The 24304-nt window shown below is 38.8% G+C and overlaps 1 protein-coding gene across 4 annotated transcripts in view; it reads right to left on the reverse strand.

The window, feature by feature from the left end:
- Nucleotides 1-209: 209 nt before the first annotated feature.
- Nucleotides 210-24304, reverse strand: part of LOC143392776 (interferon-induced very large GTPase 1-like) — a 39891-nt gene continuing 15796 nt past the window's right edge. For 3 of the 4 annotated variants that reach the window (XM_076846801.1, XM_076846800.1, XM_076846802.1), the window contains one exon: nt 210-12231. In XM_076846801.1, coding sequence (XP_076702916.1) covers nt 4979-12229 — 7251 coding nt within the window. In that variant the 5' untranslated portion in view covers nt 12230-12231 and the 3' untranslated portion in view covers nt 210-4978. The remainder of the gene's footprint in view (nt 12232-24304) is intronic. The other variant, XR_013090406.1, reaches the window with a different exon arrangement.

A 24304-nucleotide genomic window follows, 5' to 3' on the forward strand; every position in this document is an offset into this window, starting at 1 on the left:
TTAATGCAGAAGTGATTACAATTGATATAGAATGCATCTTCCAATCATACATAAGCAAGCAGGTTATACAACATCTAGAAACCAATCATCTTATGATTAATGTAGCCACACTATGAGGAAGATCTAAATATTGCTATGCGCTGGAAGGCAGACTGGAAGGATCATTGTCCCTAGGGGAGGGGGCCTTATGAGTCTGGGATTTCATGCCCTGAAGCACCTAACTCTCAGTTTTCTGGCCTTGTAGCTTGGCAATGCTGACCTCAAGCACTGAGAATGTGGTTTCACTGATGGCTCGCCAGAGCAGAGCACCCTGTCCTACAGGTGTTATTGTCAGGTCTGTACAAACAAGGGTTTTCCCAGCACTCTGAGCTGCTCATAGCTGCAAGGTGTAAACTGAAAGTTATTCCAACATTTCCTCCCTTTTTATTCAATTTTTTGCCAAAGAAGAACCATGCTGAGAGAAGAAAGGAAAAGAGAAAAGCACAGAAAAAGGGAAATAACTAAGGAAGAGAAAGGAGAAACACCTAGATATAGCCTTTTCTTGTAGCTGCAGTTGTTTCCTGCTGTGGTGAGTGGGCAGCCACTGTTGAGTAGGTCTCTGTCTCTTGGGTCCTGATCGGAGCTGGGCATCGGGAGCAAAGCAGCCATAGGGGCAGGAGACCCCTCTCAGATGGGGTAAAGACTTAGGTCTTTGCACAGTTGGTAAGGGGTGAGGTTCTGTGATTCACCTCTGTTGGTCCCCAAGTTTTCTCCTGATGGCCCCTCTGTGGCTGTGCCTGTCTTAGGTTTTTCCTCCCTTGAGGAATCTTACCCGTCATTGACTAACCAGCCATCTTCCAGGGCCAAATAGGGTGATGTGAAGTGTGCAAGGCGTTGCCCCAGAGAGGGTTCTCTGTCTCCTGGATAGAAAATGCCCCCGTGGCCTCCATGCTAGCATTTACCTTAGGATCAGGAAACTCAGATTTCTTCTCCATGGAGGGCCCAGCTCATAGCACTGGGCTGGTGAGGCTGCATTCAGGAAGAAAGGAGAAAGGTCATAGACAAACAGTAATATTGTGACCGAACTGAGAGAAGTAGATAGATGAAAAGGAGAGCAGTGCTAAGACTCAGGGCATGATCCCTCATAGAAATCTGAACCCTAGTTGGAACTACTTAGATCCGATCCATAGCTGCCATTCATATGGATGCCAGGGAATCATCATTTTCTTTTTGACTTTCCTTACATGCATGAACCTTGTTTTATCTCTACTTTGTTGAGCCTTTTTTGGAACCATCTTAAAAGAGCATATAGTAAAACAAGAAAAACTATGCCAATACCAGCAAGGATCCAATTAGCAGGGTCAATTAAAGCTGACAATTTATCCCATAACCATTGTAAGATTGAGGGGTTCAGAATTAGCTTTGCTCTGGTTTCATTTAGGCTGAGAATGTGAGCATGCAGCGTCATAGTGAAATTTCTAAAAGTCATATCCCAAGGTCCCTTAAGTCTATTTGCTAGTTCAAGCAGAGCTTCTGTGACATTTTTTATTGAGACAGGGGTTTAAAAAATATACAGAAATTGAGGACTGCAGGGTACTCTAACATTCAATTGAAGCATATAAATTTTCTCATCAATAAGGTCAATCTGTTGTTGTAACATTAAGAGACATGGAGTCAACACACAGACACCTGGAGCTCATAAGAACTGGCAGGTAACAAACTTAGTTGACCTCCAGGCAAGCTCGTTTAATACAGAAGTGATTACAATTAATATAGAATGCATCTTCCAATCATACGTAAGCAAGCAGGTTATTCAATTGCAGGTTTAGTCACTCCTGGGTGGTCAGGGATTTGATGGAGCACTACCTGATTAATGGTTGCAGCATTTGCTGTGGACTGGGTCAAGGCTACATCAGCAGCAGTAGCTGCTACAACTGCAGAGAGGGAGGCAGCTATAATGGCAGCAGTAATCCCCAAATCTCGCTTACCTCTGGGAAGGGAAATATCTTTTGTAAAATGAACCTTTTGAATGGAGGAGTCATCCTCTGTTGGAAACCATAACATGGGGGGTGTTCTCATTACCACTACTGTCTTAACTGAGGAATTCCAGCAATCAGTTAACTCACATTGGGAATCATTACAATAAAGATGATCCTTTTGTGGTTCTGAGTGGAGGCTACAAAGAAGAAGGGTGGCTTAACACATACGTGGCCTTTAGTAGCATGTTTAGCTGAGGGTTTTTCCAAAAGAGACGTTAAACCTAATGGCATTAATGGTGGCAATAAGACTGATATCTATACATTTGTAAGCACCACATAACAATTGTTTGCCTAATTGCAAAAAGTCTCCTGTCTGTCTTTCTTTTGTATTTTGAGCATTGGTTATCCAATCTGTATGATATTTAAATATTAATGTATTTGTTTCTATTGAAAATTCCATTCTCCGTCCACCTTTTGTATAAGGTCTGGACCAACTAATAAGCTCATCAGAAATGAGATAGGGTCTAGAAAGGGAGAGACAGTCTCTCCAAGATATAGCTCTTAGAGGTATACTTCACTGATATCTTTAAATGTTCTCCATGGACATTGCTGCAGAAAGGGTTGGGGCCAATAATGTGAGTCTTTAGCATGAGGGGGCATGCCAGTAGACAGATCACTAAGAGAGACTACTTTTGCTTCTCCTTCTAAGGAGAGTAGCCGAAAACCTATAATGCTTCCTATTCCTGGTTCCCAAAGAATATCATTATAAAGGCAAATTGTAGACTGACATAACCTCTGTGCCCTAGACACATTTTTTAATATAGTAAAGGCCCATGACTGATCAAGTGAGAGTGACATATTCCAAGGGTGCCTTGCATTGGGTCAGATGTAACAGGGCATCACAAGGAAATATCAGTAGCAAACAAGAAAGGCAATACAGCATCATCCAAACCAACAGGTAAAAGAATCCCGGGAGATGGAGCCCCTACCCACCAAGCATGTATTTGCAGGCTGAATGACAGAATGATGAACAATAGCATAAAGGGGGTCCTTTTCTGCATTGATGCAAAAGAAGGGGAAAGTCCAATTAAACTCCCAGCAACAGCATAAGTTATTTCCAATCAGTTGGGTATGGTCCTTTTGGTGGGGTACAGGAGAGCAGTAAGAGTGGAAGTTGCAATTGTGGCTGTGAGGACTGCAAGCCTTATGATGATGTTGATCCAGAGGGCTCCCATTGTCCTCCTGAGTTTTGTCCTTGGGATGCATTCTGCAAGATTTGAGAGAGAAGTATGTAAAACATCCTGATCATAATTTATTGAGTATGGATTGCTCTCATGGTTTTTTAATTGCAGTGGTAAGAGTATTTTACTCACTGAAGGGTTTTTGCCACTAGATAATACTAGAGGCTCTCCACTAGAGGATAACTGTCCCACAGACTCTCCACTAGAGAACTGTCCCACAGACAGCCATTCATGTGTTATAGCTGACTGCAAAGTAATTCTTCCCACACGGGCCATGCTTTGAAGTGTGTTCATTTTGCTCTGACAGGCCAGCATGGGGCCTTGAGTTATTAGGCTGTTAGGCAGAGGCCTTTCTTCTTTCATACTTACCTGTTGTGCACTTACCTGTAAGTTGCAAGTTATAATTGCACACATAAGCAAGAAGTGTTCTGGTCTCCGGGAGGTGACATGGCCTGAGCTTGATCTGATAGGACTTTGATATAAACTCAGGTTATCTTGTATGCCATCAGGTGGGGAGTCATGTTGATCTCTTCTTCTTTTTTTGGCTCAGTTTCCGAGGCCTGGCTGTCGGTGACTGATGTGGTCAATTGGTCACTCGGCTACCTCAGTCGCAGGGTTAGAGACACGGAGTCAACACACAGACACCAGGAGCTGGTGAGAGCTGGCAGGTGACAACCGCAGTGAACTCCAGGCAAGCACGTTTAATGCAGAAGTAATTACAATTGATATAGAATGCATCATCCAATCACACATAAGCAAGCAGGTTATACAACATCTAGAAACCCATCATCTTATGATTAATGTAGTCACACTATGAGGAAGCTCTAAATATTGCTATGCAGTGGAAGGCAGACTGGAAGGATCATTGTCCCTAGGGGAGGGGGCCTTATGAGTCTGGGATTTCATGCCCTGAAGCACCTAACTCTCAGTTTTCTGGCCTTGTAGCTTGGCAACGCTGACCTCAAGCACTGAGAATGTGGTTTCACGGATGGCTCGCCAGAGCAGAGCACCCTGTCCTACAGGTGTTATTGTCAGGTCTGTACAAACAAGGGTTTTCCTAGCTCTCTGAGCTGCTCATAGCAGCTTCCAACAAACTGAAATTTATTCCAACAAGTGTTGATTAAATGAAGCAAACAATTATTTGATTTCTATTTCCAATATTTACTTGATAAGGTTTCCTGAGTTGATGAAGACTCTATCCTGGTCAATTCTCTGGTTTGTTCTTTGCTAGAATAAAATATGCTTAAATGACATTTTATGTGGGAATCACAAAATTTTCATAGATGCTTTTGTATTTAAGGGTGGGTAAATTTTCTTCATGAGTTGAAAGGTTGAAAACATTCATGAAAGGAGAGAAAGTTTCAAGATCTGTATATTTGTTCAACTGCATGATGCAGTCACTCTACAGGACTTTGAGCATCATGCAATGGCTCTAAATTTCTTGTATGAAGATGACTTTTTGGAGGTATTATTTATCTTTAAAGAGTACTCAGAAAAATACTTCAAATTAGGAAGTAGATTTTCTATATAGTGTATTTGATTTTGTCATATGGTCATATTTTAGTAATTTCTTTCTAATCCAGACAGAATTGAGGAAGAAAGATATTAAATACTTTTTCAGGAACTCTTAAATGGTTGAAGTGATAAAGGATCTCTTTTTACACATTTCACTCACAAAGTGGAATATTTAAAGTTCTAGTTGTAAGGAGGATGTGTTTTAAGGTTGATATATACTGTGACATTGTTCAGATGCTAAGGATCTTATGTGGTCATTGAGGATTATTGTTTATTCAAATCATTGAGCACATCCTGCTTTGTGATTTTTGCCCATTCATCAGGGATTTTACCAATGTTAGTAAATTTTTTCTCGTAATTTTCTTCTAGTTTTGATCTGAAGTGAGAGACAAACCATTTCCAGTATGGTTGTGTGGATGAATCTGGGGTGATGCTCCATGTGGCAAAATCCCCTCCTGCCTGCCGATATTTCTTATATAAAAATATCTGATCATCTCTCAAAATAAATGAAGAATCACTTGCTACTAAACTAGTACAACAATCAATGACAAAGTGCTCTGATTTATATTGATGCCATCCATTGATAGCCTGAGGACGATGAAATGAAACTCTGTGGTCTCCATCATGTTCAGGAATTGTGTTTGTACAAATTGTTTTACAGAAGGGACACTGTTTCCAGCAACCACAGAGATGTTCAGAGAGGGTTTTCTCAATTTCAGGAACCATTTCATCTATATTCCTACTTGAAAAAATTTCTTCTACTTTTATCATTGCAGGACCCAAAGCTGCACTCATGGCTTCTTTGAGAAATTCCATATCTTTTATTTCCTGGTGTTCAATGCTTATCAAGTCTCTTCGTGGGAAGATCAGCTTGTTAACCAGGTAGTCACAGAACAAATCCAGCCACCCAGACACAATGCTGCTTTTATCTTTAGCTACTGCTGTGGATTCATGAATGGCAGACAGGATGGCAGATTTGATGTCCTCCAAACTTGTTTTAAAAAATGTCTTTATATTTTTACCTCCGTTGACTGAACAGTACTTTGTGGTATTGTTTCTAATGTAAGTCCTAAAAAATGATTCTGGATTATGAATGTATTGCCAATAATTATCAAAATTTTCTTCTTCTGCTAGAGAGATGAGAATGTGTTTCTCCAGGTTAGCCCTGTTTCCATTGAATGCAGGGCAGGTAGCTTGTATGTCCCTAGCTATTTTCAGGGTCATATTCTTCCATATGGTGGCAGATATAGCAGGAGTGAGCTTCTGCCATAGAAAATCAACAAAAGACGTGATGGAGGTTGCACCTTGGCAGAAGATCTTGAAACTCATGAAAAAATCATCTTTCTTGTTTTCTAGATACTTTACAGGATCATTTGCTATTTTGAATGCTCTGTGCATTTCCTTAAAATATTTTGATGCTCTACAAAATAAACACCAACATAATTCAATTTTGTATTCACTGGTAAGTATATATCTGTCCTTAGTGAGTGCAGAATTCACTTCATTTTCTACTACTCTCAGGATTTCATGGAAATCATTTTGATGATAATCACGTTGGTGACTCCAAATGCTGTTAATATATTCATCAAATCTTGAAAAAATGCGTTCAGTAGTCATATTAATGGGCACTTTATCACAGGCCTCTAAGTTCTTTGAGAAAGTACAATATTCTGGACAAATCTTGACATGTTTTACAAAATCTATTTGAAAATCCTCTCTAGTATTTCTCTTTATTTTTTCTACTATGTTTTTCTCCTTTTTGAAATAATCTAAAAGGATGTTTTCAGCATCCACATCAATGTTAGGCTCTATGGCTTGAGGGACATTTGAGGACACTTCACAGACCCATTTTCCCCAAATTTGGTTGAATTTCTCACGTAAATCTACATCACTCAATTTTTCACCTTTTAAACTTAAAGCCAATTTTTGGCTCCTCTCCAGTAATTCATTTTGATACACATTCTTTTTCTGTTCCAGTCGTTCTTGACTTTCTTTGAGACTAATAAGTTCATTGGCTTTTCTTCTGGTGTCTGAAATAAGGGACTCTTTAAGGACTAGCAGCCTATTTTCAAAATGGGCTTTCCATTGGATGAGTATATAGTTCTCTGTGTCTTCAGTAAAATATTTTTCAAATTCTTGCTTGATAGTTTCATATTTCTTTGTAACTGGATCCTCAATCATGCTTGCTGTAAGTGTCAGAATTTTTCTATTGTGAATCTGATTGTGAAGCTGGTTCTGCAAGTCCAACATATTACTCCTGAGCTCCCAGGTCCAGTGGTTATACATGGTTTCCAGTTTGCTCATGGCCATGACCTCTCGAGTATTTCTGAAACTGAAAATGAAGTTCTCACTTATCAGGGCTCTCCACAAATCTTGAACTCTGAATTTTACGTCTGATATCTTCATGATGCTTCCCCTGGATTCCTGTTTGGCAGTTAAAAGGATTGTACATTTTAGTTCCTGGACATTGTGGCTATAACGAGGATTGGGAGGGGCCATGGGAGGATTGCCATCCCAAAGGTGAGCAAAGTAGTACACGTGAGTATTGACATCAAACTTGATGACATCACTGAAGTGAGTAACATCTGAGCACTCTTCTTGTTTAGCAGCCAGTGCTGCCATTTCATCTAGCCTCTGCTCTAACCATCTTCGTTCTTCTGTAGTTTGGTCTTTAGCTGTAACTTCTCCTACATTCTGATGGATAAATATGCACCTGGGGGAAATTTTCACTTGTTTCATCCTCAGAAAAGCTTGGACAGCTATCTGTAGGATATCTTGCATTTCTGATGGATTCTCCCCAAATATATTGATCAGAGTCAAGTTTGCAAGCCCAATGACAAAAGTGGCTAACTCGTTGTCCCAGTTCTGGGATTTGTTGCTTAGTTTTGGAGCCCGAAGTCCTTCTGTGTCTACAACCAGCACAAAGTCAAAGCCAAGTTCCTCTGTGGATGTCTCGTCTACCTTTAGGAGCTCCATGTAGGCCCCCTTGGTACACCTGCCTGCACTTACACTGAACTGCAGCCCAAAAAGAGCATTCAGTAGGGTAGACTTCCCAGAGCTCTGCAGGCCAAGGACAGAGAGGACAAAGAGCCGTTTGTCTCCAAGTTTCTCAGAGAGCTTGTCAAAAACAGCTGCCACCCACTTTAGGGGCACATAGGAAGCATCTCCATCCATCAGCTCTATGGGGACACCAGCTATCATCAGGTCTGCAGCAATTTGGGGAAGGAAGAGAAAAACTATATCATTTGTGGAGGAAGTTTCTTCCAGAGCTTCATAGATCTGGCCAACCTCTCTGAGAAATTGCTCAATTCCTAAGGTATAGTCACTAATCTTCTTTTGGCAGAGTTCCAAAGAGTTGATGCTTTGGGAGCTTTGCTTTTCTGTTTTCACAATTGACCACAAATGATTTAGCTTTTCATGTAGGTTCTCCAAATGCTCTGCAGTCAACCTATCTAAAAACACACTCATCCATTGCAAGAAGTAGAGTGTGGTGTGAGTTTCTGAATAGCTGTGGGGAATTTGAAGCACAGAGCACATAACATCATTGAGAGGAAAAGCTCTTTGTACCTGTTGTTGCCGAATTATTTGTTTTTCTGTCTCAAGCTCACTCTTGTGTTGTTCAATGCTTCGATTTCCCTTCTCTCTCAGATGGTAAAGTTCTTTGTCCTTTCTACACCAAAGTTGCCACAGTTGTCCCTGAAGGGGTAGAAAGGTTTCCTTCACCTCAGACAACTCTGTTTCTCTTAAAAGAGCCATTATACTCTGTGCCTTTTCTTTGCCCTCCTTACAATCTCTCTGGTCTTCATCAATAAGAAATCCTTGCTGGCGAGCAATTTGAGAACAGTCCTCTAGGCTGAGAGCTGTGTCAGAGAGCTCTAGCAAATGTTTGATGGTAGTTGTGAGCTCCTCTGTCAATTCTGCCTCATTTCTATTTCTGAGGCCAATTTTTACTCTTGTACCACAGCTACTGGGTTTGGATTTTTCTTTGTCGTCTAGCAAGCAGATCAATGATCTTGATGACTGACATAGGTCACGGACAATTTTTTGGTTTTGTTTGTTGTCATCAGAAGTTGACATGAGGACCACAATGAGAGAAGAGACCTCCTGCAGGAAAGCGAGCTGCCTTTTATGTTCCTTTGCATCTCCATGAAGATTCATGAAGGTCACACAGTTGTCAAACCTGTCCTCCACTTCCCCTCCAGGCCAAAACCAGCAGATTTCTACCAGGCCTCCCATCAAGAGGCAGTCCTTGCTGCTTTCCCTGCAGTGTCGGTGGAAAAACACATCATGTTTGTGCTCACTGAGAAGACAGTTCATGATCTGAGATTTGGAAGCAGACAGGCCATTGCCCACCCTAATGAAGGACACAATGGGAGTGGAGACACAACACATCTGCTGACACTTATGACTGTTATTCCCACGTGGTGATTTCTTTTCTTGCTGCCAACTTCTCCTAACTTTTCTGAGAGACCAGAGAGAGAATTCAATTTCAGAAGTACAAGGATTTGGCACCAGGAGAGGCAGGGCAAATTGACAAGTAGAAAGTTTGGTCAAAATATATTGTCTGGCAATATCATCTGCACAGTGAAAAATGGTCATCTGGATATCCATGGGGTGAATGTGGGGCCTTGACTCAGTAGTCAAAGGATCAGTGAGAGTATCATTATCTTCAACAGAGTCTTCATATGGATCAAAACCCTCATATTCCTGATTGGAGGCACTTGGAGAAACCTTAGATTCTATATTTCCATAGTCTTTAAAGACAAGGTATCTCAGTCCATAATCCAGCAACATTAGCTTCTGAAGGAAATAAAAGGGAAGTTCCTTTTCAGAATTGGGCTGGGTGTTGTAAAGAGAAGTCTTGTAGATCAGATGAAATTTAGCTTTACTCATTTTTTTAGGGTAGTAATGTTGTAGGCCTAGACGCTGGAGTAAGTCTAGGAAGGCTTCATTTTCTATTACTTCATTTGTGTTATTTTCATTAATATCTGGTTCACAGGGCAGTTTCTTTTCATGGAAAAGGCTTAGTAGCTCTCTTTCAACGTCATCTCTTTTCAAAGAAGAGATGGTGGCTTTATAATCTCCATCAATGAGTAATCTCAAGTTTCTTTCTAGGTTTTCCCAATCATGATCTTCTTCAAATTTAGTGAGGACATGTACAACTTCTTTAGAAAATAATTGTCCCATGTGTTTTATTATAAATTCCATGCGTTTTGTCTTCTCTTCTTTAGGTAGAACTCTTAATTCAGCTGTGGCTGTCAGACCTGTGAGCACCAGGAATGCATGGGCCCTATAGCTGGAAATACTTTTGAGCTGCTGGTATTTATTAAAGGCAGTTTGCATTTTATCCAGTAGGAAGTTTAACTCACCAGGCCCCAGGAGAGGCTTAAAAATATTGCTTCCCACCTGATATCCTGCACCAGCTGCAATGGAAAGTAGCAAGAGCTGAGTGTCTGGCTGCTCTGTTGCTTGCAAGTGGCTCAAGAAGTTGTTGAGAGCCAAGCAGACCTCATATGTGGCCTTTCTTTGAGCTTCTTCCACTGTTTCTTGGACCTTCACTTCCAAGAATTCATTGTGTGTTTTTGTTAAGTTTTTTATGAATTCAGAAAATTGGGAGATGTGGACTTGCTCTTGCTCTGAATCTGACTGTTTGATCCAGTGCATAATGGAGTGAGTCTGAGGAAAATTTTCCACTTTGTAGATGTGAGGATCTAGAAGGCTGCACAACTGAGTTTTAATATAATTTGTTTTACAATTGGTAGACATTTTGCAAAAATTGACGGTATTGACTAGAAAAGTCTGCAGATCCTTATCTGTGAGGCATAGGTTAATCCAAGTGTCATTTCCTTCTGCTTTTTGATTCAGTGTTTGCTTAAAATTTATCAACTTTTGAAGCTGTTCTTCAGGATCAGAGACTTCCCTGGACTTCACAGGATCTAGGAAAACTCTAACCTCTTGCCTAACACTCAGTATCTCCTCTGCCTCTTGGAACTGGGAAGCAAGGCCAGTCAGAGCAGTGTAGTTGTCTCTCAGACACTTAGCTACCTTACATGGATCCTTAAAATCACTTCTGTGGCTGGAGAGGATGATGTCCCAAATAGGCACCAGCTGGAATCCCCGGTCAATGACATACCAGGTTTGATTGCTGGCAACAAGGCCAGCTTGCCATTGAGCAAGGTCATCTGCTTCTGGTGGTCCACCTGTCTTGGACACAGATAACTGGAATTTGGTTTGGAGGTTTTGAAAAGTCTTGTTCTGAATAGCTGCTTTTGAATGTGAGTCTGACACATTCATACCTGTAGCAACATTCATTCCAAAGCCATGGTAGCCACCACTTATGTAAAAATCCAGGGCCTCTATTGCCTGCTGCTTTATATCAATTAGGTGATAATTTTGGAACCCCTCTGAGACAGCCTTCCACCAATAGATGCCTCCCAGGTGCAGAGGGCCTTGGTTAGCATGAGAGCCAAACCTGTGGAAGAATGTTTCACTCCAGTGTTTCAGCACCTGGGATTCCTGAGGGTCTGTAGTCTGAACCAGAAGGTCTTCAAGGCATTTCAATTCCTGAAGAGCAGCCTTGGACAACTGGAGCTGATCAATGGGGAAGTGGCAGGATGCCATGGGAGTGTATCTGAACTTGGTTGAGCAGAAATAAGAGCACTCAGAATTTGTTAGGTGGGTTTGCTTGGATTCTGAATGTTTGCTTTCATCCAGTTCAATTTCTAAACTAAATCCCCAACCTCCACCCTTGGCTGAAGTAGTTAAACTGAAGCCTAAATTCTCCATAGACTGGGTGAACATGACTTCTGCTTGAGAAGATGTAAATTCTTCAGATTTCATCAATGTGCCCTGCTGAGGGCCAAGGAGTGAGAACTCCTTGGGGACACTGAGCAGCTCCTCTCTCCTCTGTATCAGGTCCTTGTGGTGGCAGGTTTTGTATATTCCCTGCAGGGCCAGCCCTCCAGATGCCCATCTTACCAGATCCCTATCTGGGAGGTTTGTCCTGTGGGATGGCCTCTGCTCTGTGGGACTGAATGTTCTCTTCAGGATTCCCATGAGTTCCCTTAGGGGCTTTGGAGGCTTCAGCCTGTTCTCTTCAGGGAACTCCATGGCTTGCCTCAGCTCTGCTTCCTTTCTCTTCACTGCCTCTTCTTGTCTATGTCTTCCTTCTGACAGCAAGTTCCTCTGCTCTTTCATTGCTTGTTCTGCCTGCTTCTCCTTTTTCCTCTCCACTGGTGACCCCTGTAACTCCGCAAGACTATTTGAGTGGGACAGGTCAAGCAGTTTCTTCAAGGCCCCTTTCTCCCATGGATATTGTATCTGGGATTTCAGCTTCTGGAGGTCTTTTCCTTTTAATGATTGTAATGCCTGGGCACAGGTCACACCCAGGACTTCCTTCAGCCTGAGCATCCAGTATTCAACTTCCAGTCCCACTTCTCTGAGCATCTCTGGAAGATCTTGCCTCCATTTGGCTCTGTGGGTAGGCTTATCAGGAGTCTGCTCTGTTGTGTCCATGGCTGTGTGAAAAACAGACAGTCAGTTAGTCTTGACTGTGTCCTGACCTTAGAAAGTGTCAGCCACATGATGAAAAGCATGAATGTATTAGTAAAGCTAGTCTCCAAGGCTTTCTCTCCCTTGCTTTAATTATTCTAAAATTTATTTTTCATCAAAATCTTTCTGTACATTTTCTAGACATCATTGACTGTGTTTTCAACATAGGCTTTTTTTTTTTTAATTGCTATGGTGAATTGAAACTTAATGGCCTAATTTGAACACTTTACACACAAACAATTTCACTGAAACTATGAAGCTGAGGCATAGAGTTTGAGAATATCCATGAGTTTCTCGGATTAATGTTCATTTTTTTAAACTAGAGCAATACCAATACTTAGTTATCTTTCTACTAATTTTTTTTCTTTGAATTACTTCATTCCTATCACTCTTCTTACGATATTTAATGCCTATTTGTTCTCTTGTCCTTTAAAATGAACTTCTAACATGTTTTTACACTTCTAAATCACTACTTTGTTTCATCTTTACTGAGTTAATACTGTCTATCCATTACATGAACAATTATTTATATATGGATGTTATTCAAATATATGTATATAGATCCCCAGACTCTCCTCAATCTGGATTTTATTAGTGTTCCGCACCCACTCTATCTTCAGTATATATCCTTTGATTGTAGATGAGATATAGTTTCATTTCTTTCAAGTTTATCCATTATTCATGTTTTTCTTCTATTCTACCTGTCCCATCAATGGCACTAGCATCCCTGCTCAATGGGTATCCTATATATTTGTCTTCCTATAAATGCAAATTTATTACACCATGTCTTTTTAACCTACCACCTTAAGTCTCTCTTTTTAGTTGAATTTTTTATTGGTTTTATTTTTTAAATACATGACAGCAGAATGCATCACAATTCTTATTACACATATATAACAATTTCTCATACCTCTATTTGTGTATAGAGGGATAATGATGTCTATCACATTCCACCATCTTGCTAATCCCTACCCCTCCCTTTCCCTCCCACCTCTCTTCCCTATCTAGAATTCATCTATTCCTCCCATGCTGTCCTTCCCTACCCCACTATGACTCAGCTTCCTTATAGCAGAGAAAACATTCAGCATTTGTTTTTTGGGGATTGGCTAACTTCACTTAGCATTATCTTCTCAAATGCCATCCATTTTGATTTTTAAATTTTTATTGGTACATTATAATTATATATAATAGTTGAGAGTAGTCATTATGCTTATTCAAACATGCACATAATTTGAACAATCTCATTCATTGATACCTTCCTTTCCCACAGATCCTCCACTGATCTACTTACTCTACTCTATTGATCTCTCCTCTATTATTATTTTGATTGTTGTTATTATTATTTTAATTAGTGTAATATAAAAGGTTCAGATTCTTTGTTGTGGTATAGTCATGCCTGGGTAGCATAATCTGATAGATTTTGTTCTCCAGTACTACCCTATGCCGTCTCCTCTTCCTTTCCTCTTTCTCCCCTCTATCTATTCTATTTTTATGAGATCCTTTATTTAAGATTCATTACTTTTTTTCTCTCTGGCTTTCTCTAGTCAGAGACAACATTCAATCTTTGCCTTTCTGGGGCTGGCTTATTTCACTTAGCATAATGTTCTCAATTCCATTCATTGACCATAAAATGACATAATTTTACTTTTCTTTATGGTAGAATAAAAGTCAATTGTGTATATACTGCATTTTCTTTATATATTTTCCTGTCAACAGACACCTAGGCTGACTCAATAACTTGGTTATTGTACTGTGAATTTCACTCCTCTAAACATTGGCAAACATGTATCACTCTAGTATGCTGATTTTAGTTATTTTGAATAAATAGGTGTGATACACAGGAGTCATATAGTTATTCCATTCCTAATCTTTGAAAGATTCTCCATACTACATCTTTAAGTGTATGTACTAATTTACCATTTCAACAATAAGATATAAATGCATATTTATAAATGTATTATTTTTTCCTCACATCCTCATCAGCTATTATTGTTATTTGTATTCTTCATGTTAAAACTCCTTTTGTATATATTTCTTTTTATTCCCTACATATAGTCTTTTAGATTTTTCTTTTACTTGGGATAAATTTGCTATGCCTTGGCCTATGCCTTAGCAAATTGGTAAGTCCTATGTGTGTATGCAAAGACCCTTGAATTTATACATCTGGTTCTCCTTCATTGAAACATCTGGTATTTCTTTGCAGGGACATATGTGAGTCTCAGGTGCAGAAATTATAATTCAGTGGTAGTAGGGAAACTATGTAATTTGTCCTCATCTAGTTGGTCTGTTTTAAAGGTTAAAAGTTAGCCTTGATTTTGGGAATCCCCTTTATGGGCTGGATATAAGATATCCTCCAAAATATCATATGTGAAAGAATGCAAGAAAGTTAGAAGTGAAATGATTGGGTTATGTAAGCCTTAACTCAATCAGTGACAGAATTCATTGATTGAGATTAACTGGGTGGTAACTGAAGGCATGTAGGGTATGGCTAAAAGAGGTGGGTCATTGGGGATGTGACTTTGGGATATATATTTTGTCACTGGAGAGTGGTGTCTCTCTCTCTCTGCTTCTTGTTGTTCTGTTCTCTACCATAAGCTTTGATCCTGGTATTCTGTTTCACTGCAGGACACAAGGAATAAAGTAGGTTGTCTACATACTTAGAGTTCTTAAATTGTGAGGCCCCAAATAAAATTTTCTTCCTCTAAATTGTCCTTGCTAGGTCTTTTTGTCCTAGCAATGATAAGGCTGACTAAATCACCCTCCTTGTCTGTATATGTGCTTTTGTTATATCTGTTACTGGCCCTTGAAGATATGAGCAACACCATGTCCATTTTTGCTAGTAGTCTCTAGGAAAGAAGTTTGGCTGAATGGGTCACATAAAGCTTTAAAACTTTGACTAAGAAAAAGATGCTATGTTACTTTAACACAGTCTGAAAGATGCATGATTTGGAAAATGAGAAAAGATTGCTGTTGAATATTATTCTGAATTATTATAAAATATTGCACTTGTAGTTGCTCTGTCAGAAGTCAGGAAAAGGAAGGACATTTTGTATATGCAGGCATTCATATTTATGTAATTACATGATAAATAGTCTGAATGACTTGGAACTAAGATAATGGTAAAAAACAAAACCAAACAAAAAACCTACAGTCTTCAGTGCAAAAAATATAGCAGAACACCAAAAGGAAAAATTAAGAAAGCAATAAATCATTTTAACTCAATTGCAACTGGCTGGCACTTCATCTTGACCTGCTTCTAGCACTGGCCCTACATCCAGGCAGTTTTGGGTTATCCCTACTGCAAAACACTGTTTGGAGATGCTGGCCTCAGACTAGAGGAAGAAGCTGGGGAAGCTGAGTAGAATGGGGAGAAATAATTTTTGAGTAGAGGAAGTGGAACTCCCAAGGGCTGAGCTTCTGTCCTAACTTCAAGTCTGCCCTGCCTCAGGCAGACACTCTTCTGCCTGCTGGTTGAAGAGAATGTGGCAACAGTAGGACCCAGGCTGCTGGCACCTAGAGGTTATGACCTGGGGATGGGAATGGTTTCCCTTTTTAAAAACTAATTAGGGTACTTCATTTGGCCAAACATCCAACATTGGGGCAGGACAATGCTGGCTATGGCAGTACCCATTTTTATAAATGTGCAAGGGGATGGCCAATATAAACAATAGCCCAGGAGTGCCGCAGTCCGGCTAGGCACAAATAACTGAGCTGCCACAAAGCCTTGTAGGTTCAAACAGCAACTCTTTATTCCCGAACTCTAACCCACACTCTATACACACTTCCCAGGAACAGACTCCCTCCACCGGGCTCTGAACGCCAATTCTCTTGGAACCCCGGGAGAACTCAACGGGTACTCCAAAGTAGCAGGCGCCTGAGGCAGCAGGATCCGCCCTTGGTGAAGGTGATCCCCCACTCACTGTCTTGACAGGGTCACAGTGAGAAAAAGTGTTGGCAAAGCCGCTCTCCCACTGTCTTGACAGGGTCACAGTGAGGATGAATGCTGGCAAAGCCACGCTGGTTTGTGGGCAACCGAAACCATTTGACCCTTTTTTATGTAATTGGGACTTTTCATTTTCATGCTTATGTTTCTCACAGGAGGCATGAGTATGTTAAATGCCAAACAAATTAAATTTCAGATGGCTAGAACATAACAGGTAGTTCATGCCTTGGAGGCTGTTCTACTACCCCTCAGCATATCAAGGACAAAGTAGAAGGCTGTTCTTCTATCTCAGTACATTGTGGACAAACCTGATAATGGACAACAATCATCCTTTGAAAGGTCATGAGAATTTTAGGCACCACATTGATTATATCAACTAGAACCCAAGCCCATATTTCCGGCCTCTTGGAAAACCTAATCAGTATGCTTATTTCACAAAGTTCACCACATGCAGTTTCGTTGTTGATTAAGGAAAGTTATATTATACACTTAGGAAAGTTAAAACATGTAAAAATATATTCTTTTTTATAAACCCTTTCTTACTTTACATAGGCATATATGATGAGCATAGTTAATATTAGTGGAAAGTGGATTGATGTTTAGAACTTACTTTCTACTGAGAAAGATTATAAAGATATGAGAACTACTGCACTTTGAGAAACAAAGAAACTCTTTGAGAAAGCAGCTCAACCAGTTTTATGAGAATAAATTTAGGAATTAATTAAAATAGCTTTATAAGATACAGTTTTAGAATAATGTTAGAAATATTATTTTATTTAGATTCTTAAGTTTAGAAATTCTTAAGTTTTTAGTTGTATAGGTTTCTGATATGTTTTAAGAATGATTCATAAACTTTAGGATATTTTAAATATAAGATTTAAAGGGACTTTTTTAGATGGGAATTTTAAATTAGAAATAAAGTACAAGTGTACTTTAGGTTAATGATTGGTTAGGAGACTTAGAGTCTGGTTACGTAGTTTGGCATTAGTTAATAAGAAAATAACATATCTTGGGAAAAATAGTAAATCTTGGGAAAATCTGAAAAATGTAAATTAGTGACCTATTTTATTAATGATTCTGTACTTTTAATAATTATATAACTGAAGGACATATCCTGGAAAAATGTAAATTAATGTTACATTTTTTGTACCCCCAATCATGGTTAAGGAAATGTCATGTCTTGGCAAAGTTTTAAATTATATAATCAATGATGTATTCTGAATCTATAACGATGAGAAAAATTGTAATAAAAGATGACCCAGAGAAAGCTTCATTAGCTCGCTCTCTGGAGATTGCTCCAACAGAACGACTCCTGTCTCATCTTTTCGCTGACGCCACTCATCCTTCAGGACTCCCTAGACCCCGCTAGGGCAGGACCCCAGCATGCCCTAATCCTGGAGCCTGGTCAACTTTCAACCATTCCCTCTGGCAAAATGCCAGGCATCATTCCGACTTAACTGTGGCTCTCAACACAGGAGGAATACAGACACCCAGATATTGTTCAAGAACTGATGTCTAAAATATAAAAATTGTAGGTTTTTTTTCTATCAGACTTAGAGATCTAGAGTGAAAGGCAGGGACAAACATATAAAACAAACAGTTCTAGGGCCCTGCTTCAGCTGCATGTGGAGCAGCAGGGACCGTGCCTCTATGGGGGGGGGGCGGGAAGGAGGAGCCTCAATTGGGGGAGCCCACATAAGGCTAGACCAATAATGGCTCAAAAGTTAAAGATCCAGGGGGAATCGGCTAAGGGAGATGATTCAAATCTGCTCCTTGCTACAAACAGGTATTTGTATACTACCATGAGTTCATACACCCCAGTGCAGCTGGTAGAGATGGGGTCCAACTTCAGGCAGAAAATGAAAGTATACCAGCATGAACACTGGAGTAGATGGGATAATGCTGAATGGTATCAAAGTGTATAAAAGGACTTTATTAACTCCCCACCCTGCTTACATTGGCACCTTTACTGCAGTGCTGCTGATGAATGTAGGGTCATTAATAACTTGACATCTTCTTTCTACTCAGAAATGTCAACAAATTTAGGAGATATAATAAAAGAAGAATGCATGACTCCCTTGATAAGTCTTTGAACACTTGTTTGTGGGAGAATTAGGTGGTAAAGGTCAGTATTCAAGGGTTTGAGCCATGTTTCTGCACTAGAGGCTTTATATAGAATTGGCAATACACTGGTCTCCAAAAAAATATTTGGAGAGTAACAGCCTTTGTGTACATAGGATCTAAATTTATGTGGATATATGGTAAGGTTAAAAAATTCTCACATAGGTTAACTGCTAGTGATGAATACAGTGAGAGTTTGAGCCATAGCCATGATGCTATGGCTTAAAAATCTGTTGCTCACTCTCTTCCTGGTGCTCACACTTCCCATTCCTGAATGTAGGGTAATGTTGAATGGTATAATGTTATTAGTATTGATGTAGGGTAAATGCCTTCAAATTTTCTTAGGTGAGTTCTGTCTGTATTGTTGGGAGATTAAGCCCATGTTAGCTGGAATGCCATTATTAAAGGGGGATGCAACACATCCTCCCATTGGTTGGGTAGTTGCCACCAAATGATACTTGGCTAATGTAAACATAATTTGCCCAACTGACAATCCTTTTAATTTCCATATGTGCCTGGTAAGAAATACAGATGGAATTTGGTGCATTGTAGTAGATTACAATAAGATAATCTCTCCACTTTATGTAACTGCTCCCAACATAGCTACAGATTATTCAAGAGTTTTAAATATTTAATTAAATGAAAGGACAGAAATGAAGCAATAGGCCCATATATTGCAACAAAAAAATATGCTCACACACAGAAGTCCTGGTGACTGAGTAGGTTTTTTCATTCTCACTGGCAGGGAGGGATAAATGGGGATTTTGCTTAAAGCATTGCTGAACATGAAAGTCTCCTCTTTTTAGGTAAATCTGTGAATGTTTCCTGCTTCTAGCCTGATCATAATTCATATTATTAATTCCAAAACCCGATATGTTGCCAGGCACGGTGGCACATGCCTATAATCTCAGTGGCTCAGGAAGCTGAGGCAGGAGTTTAAAGTGAGCCTCATCAATAGCAAGGTACTAAACAACTCAGTGAGATCGTCTCTAAATAAAATACAAAAAAAGGGCTGGGGATGTGACTCAGTGGTTGAGTCCCAGTATGTCTGCATAGACTGGCACTACAGTTCAGAGAGCCTGAGATTAACAGGAAAGAAGCTATGCACATACTTGGATCTGTCCTTTTTGTCTATAGAAACAGCATTTTTCTCAGTCTCACTGGGTCAATTGGGGAGCTCCATCACTGCACTAGCCACCTTCTGTGCTTCAGCATAAACCCCAATAAAACCTTTTTTGGATGATTTTATATTGTGTTTTTGATATTTCTATAAATAGTGTGGAATGCTGAGCTGGTTGCACTAAAAGCTGGTAATACCAAAGTTGCTAATGCTGAGAATATCATGCAGCCAGATAGATTGAAGAGCTTCAGAGAAAGATCAACATCTCTGAAAGCTGTTAGCTCTGGCTTCAGAATTGTCACTAGGGATGATTAGCTCTGGCTGAGGAGCACTGTGAGGAGTTTTTGAATAAAGTTGCTGAGAGCAACTAGGATAGCTGCCAACACTAATGGCCAAGAGCCCCGGCACCCATGGCTCATAGCTGATATCACCAAAAGAGTCGCAAATTTGTCTTTTCCAAATTTCTGTACATATTTATCAAAAGAATCCTTAGCCCATTGGTAAAGAGAATTGCTTGAATGATTCTTCTGCTCAGGGTCTCACAATCCTGCAATGCAGGTTTGAACTGAAGTATTTTCTCATGTGTAGGATTAACTGGAATAAAACAGTATCTAAACTTATACCGGCAGGCAGAATTCATTTCTTTAAAGTTATAGGACTGGGCTTCCCATTTTCTTTCTGGCTGCCATCTGCACGGATCTCAGCTCCTGGAGACTGCCCACAGTTCCTTCTCACAACATGGCATCTTACTTATTCTAGCTACCAAGAGAGAAAAGTATTTGCCTAGTCTCTCTTGTAAGGACCCAGTCTCTCTTTTAAGGGATTTTTTTCCCAGATGAAGTTCATCTCAACCTAGATGATCTTTATTTTGAATATTTCAAAATTGATTATAGAGGGAGAAAAAAATGGCAGATTAGAGAGAGAGTAGCGTTTCTGGTTGCTCAATGGTGTGAAGCCATGAATTTAGACTCTGCAATGTGAGAGGGGAAACCTTTTGGGGAATTAACTCTGGATAATCAAAACAGATTGCAGAATCAGGCCTTTGGATATAACAAAATTTTTTTAAAATCCCCAATGCTGCTGCAGTCACCAGTTGTGGCTGCAGGTGCCATACCACCCCTCCCCCAGTTCTAAAATAGTGGTGCCATATGTCAATTAAAGGAACCCCCAAATTTAGGAGGTCTGTGTTATGTATGGATACAAAGAGAACAGAGATCAAAGACATTGCATGACTAACCTTAAAGATGCTTTACACAACAGTATTATGCCAGTCAGATAGAAAAAAAGAAATTAACTCTTTCCTGGTGACCAGGGGACTCAGGGGAAGAGTCCATTTTGCAAGGGGGAACAGCAGCCAGGGCATCTGAATAATTATAAGTGTGCCTAAACTGAAAAACAGTTTTGGAAACCCACAACACATGGCATAGTGTGTGTCTAAGAGACCAGAAGAAAATCCAAAGTGGAACACATTTAAATAGGGGAAAACCAGTCAGGAAAACACACCTGGATTCTTCCCTCCTCCTCTTCCAGAAAGGCAGCTTATAAGATAGGCTGCTTGTAGGCTGGGCTGGGAAAGTCACACCAGGCCAAGAATTTTAAAGGGTGAGGGGGAAATTGAGTGAGTTCAGAGACTGAAAGTGAGATGTCTAAAAACAGCACATGTCTGAGGGGACCAAGAATTGGCAACTCTACCACAAGAGTGAAAACCAGGGTTTTTTCCTGGAGGAAAGTATTCCAGCATGGCCAAGAAACTGCCCCAAACTAGGAGGTACACTGTTTTAACATCTTCAGATCAATCTAAGGAACAGCTTGGAGACTATCTAAGCCCAAACCCTGCCCCTAGGAATCCTGCATATGGGATCTCCCATCACTCCTGCAACTCTACCTGACACAACTGAGAAGACTATTTGGAAGTACAATGGAAATAGTTCCCTAACTTTTCATTAAGATCCTGTGCTTTATTTTAAGGTTTGTTTTGTTTTGCTTATTTTTCTCACTCACTATTCAATTGTAACCTGAATGATTCATGGACATTTATTTATACATTCTCATACCTAGTTTTGTTTGATTATTTATCATTCCTCTGAATTTTTAAGGCTGTTATTTTTCATTGATCAATATTTTGAGAACTACAGTGTTTGATTAGAATATATCAGTTTTATACTTGTACTCTTTTATTATTATTTTTATTTTTACTATTAATCTCTGAATTTCTATTCTATATACTTTTTTCTCTCACTTATCTCTCTAGAGTCTCTGTCTCTTTTTCTCTGCTAACAGGCAAACATTATTGTTCTGTCTTTCCTTCATCCTCCATTTTCTACTTCTATTTTCTCTCATTTACCCACACAAATATTACATCCTACACTGTTTCTTTTCAATTTTTGTTTACAATTTAAAATTATAAATCCATTTGTAAAATTACTGTTTTGACCATAGGCAATAACTGATCATATCATCTGCATTTATTGGGACAATTAACATCTTAGATGATAAAGCAGAACTATTTGGTTTGATACTATAAACTGTTTGCCTTGTTTTATTTGTCTGTTTGTTTGCTTTTGCATTGGTTCTTATTAGTGTCTGTCTCCATCTACACTGTGAGGTACTGGGAACCTTCTAAGTCCCTATAAATACACAGGGTAAAGTCTCTACTGCCTCAAAACCATACTGTCAAATGGGCAGACATATAAACAACATGAAAAATCAAGGAAACAAACTGCCTCCAACAAGCCAACATAACTCAATAATAGAATCCATCAACATTATAGTTAAAGAAATGACAGAGAAGGAGTTTAGAATGTTCATACTTAAGTTGATAAGTGAGGTAAAAGACGATGTAAGGGAGAAAATACAGGAAGTGAATATCACTTCAACAAAGGGATAGAGACATTGAAAAAAAGAAGAAATTCTCAAAATGAAGGAATCAATAAACCAAATTAAAAATTAATTGAAAGTCACTACCAGCATACTAGAACAATTGGAAGACAGAGTTTCAGGCAATAAAGGCAAAACATATACTTTAGAAAATAAAGTTGACCATGGAGAAAGGATGTTAAGAGAACATGAACAAAACTTCCAAGAAATATGGAATAACATGAAAAGACCAAACTTAAGATTTACTGAAATAGAAGAAGACTCAGGAATAGAAATCAAAGGAATGTATAATCTTTACAATAAAATAATATCTAAAACTTTCCCAAATCTTAAGAATGAAGTGGAAAAATCAAATACAGGAGGCATGCAGGAACCCAAATATACAAAATTAAATAGACCCATATCAAGGCACATTAGTATGAAAGTGGCCAACATTTGGAATAAGGACATAATTTTAAAGGCTGCCAGAGAAAAATGTCAGATTACTTTTAGCAGGAAACCAATCCAGATCTCAGCTGATTTCTCAACCCCACCCTTAAAGTTAGGGGGTTATTAAAAAAACATATGCAAGCTCTGCAAAAAGTGGATACCAACCAAGAGTACTATACCCTGAAAAGTTAAGTTTCAGGTTTTATGATTAAGTAAAAACCTTGCATGATAAACAAAAGTTAAAAGAATTCACAACTAGAAAGCCTTTATTAACTTCAGGACATTCTCAGCAGAATTATTTCATGGTTAAGAAATGAAAAATAAAAGAGAAAACCAGCAAAGGGAGGAGGAACTACACTAAAAGAACAATAAATTAAAGGAGAGACTAATTCAAATAAAAAAACAGAAACAAACCAAAATGACAAGGAATAAAATCATCTCTCAATACTGTTGAAAGTAAATGACATAAAATCATCAATAAGAAGATATGGACTGGAAGACTGGATTAAAAAACAAAACCAACAATATGCTGTCTCTAAAAGACTCACCTCATACACAAAGACCTCTACAGAATGAAGGTCAAAGGATGTGAAAAAAAAACTTATTATTCACATGGATCTCATAAACAAGCAGAAGTTTCTATTCTCAAAAAAAATTGGACTTCAAGTCAAAATTAATCAGAAGAGAGAAAGAAGGATATTTCATACTGGTGAAGGTGAGTATAAACCAAGAAGATACAAAAGTCTTAAATATTTATGCCCCAAACAATGGAGCATCTATGTACATAAAACAAACTCTTCACAAATTCAAAAATCAAATAGAACACAACAAAATAATACTGGATGACTTTAATACATCTCTCTCACCCCCAAATAGATCTTTGAAACAAAACCTAAATAAATAAGCAACAGAATTAAAAGTACAATTAATAATTTAAACTTAAAAGACATAGACTATTTCATACATCAAAGACTAAATACACTTTCTTTTGGCAGCACATGAATTCTTCTCTAAAATAAGCCATATATTAAACTACAAGTAACTCTAAGCAAATACAAAAAAAAATAGAGATAATACCTTGCATTTTATTATAACATAATGGAATAAAATTTAAAATCAATAATAAAAAAAAATAGATTCTACTCTAACACCTGGAAACTAAATAATACAATATTGAGTAACCAATGGGTAGTGGAAGAAGTCAGGGATTAAATTAAAAAATACTTAGAGGTAAATGAGAATAGTAACAGAATTTATCAAAATCTCGGGGACGCTGTGAAGTTAGTTCTAAGTGGAAAGTTCATTGCATTGAACTCATTCATTAAAGGAATATAAAGTCACCAATTATATTACCTAAAATTGAATTTCAAACCCTAGAAAAAAGAAGAAGAAATCAACATCAAAAGCAGCAAAAAGTATAATCAGAGCTGAAATTAATAAATTTGAAACAAAAATTCAAAAACTTTCTTTTTTAATTTGACTCTTTGAAAAAATAAATAATATTATCAAATCCTTAGCCAGGTGACAAAGGGAGAGAGAGATAAACATT

This window comes from Callospermophilus lateralis, chromosome 2, assembly GCF_048772815.1.
Source record: "Callospermophilus lateralis isolate mCalLat2 chromosome 2, mCalLat2.hap1, whole genome shotgun sequence".
NCBI lineage: Eukaryota > Metazoa > Chordata > Mammalia > Rodentia > Sciuridae > Callospermophilus > Callospermophilus lateralis.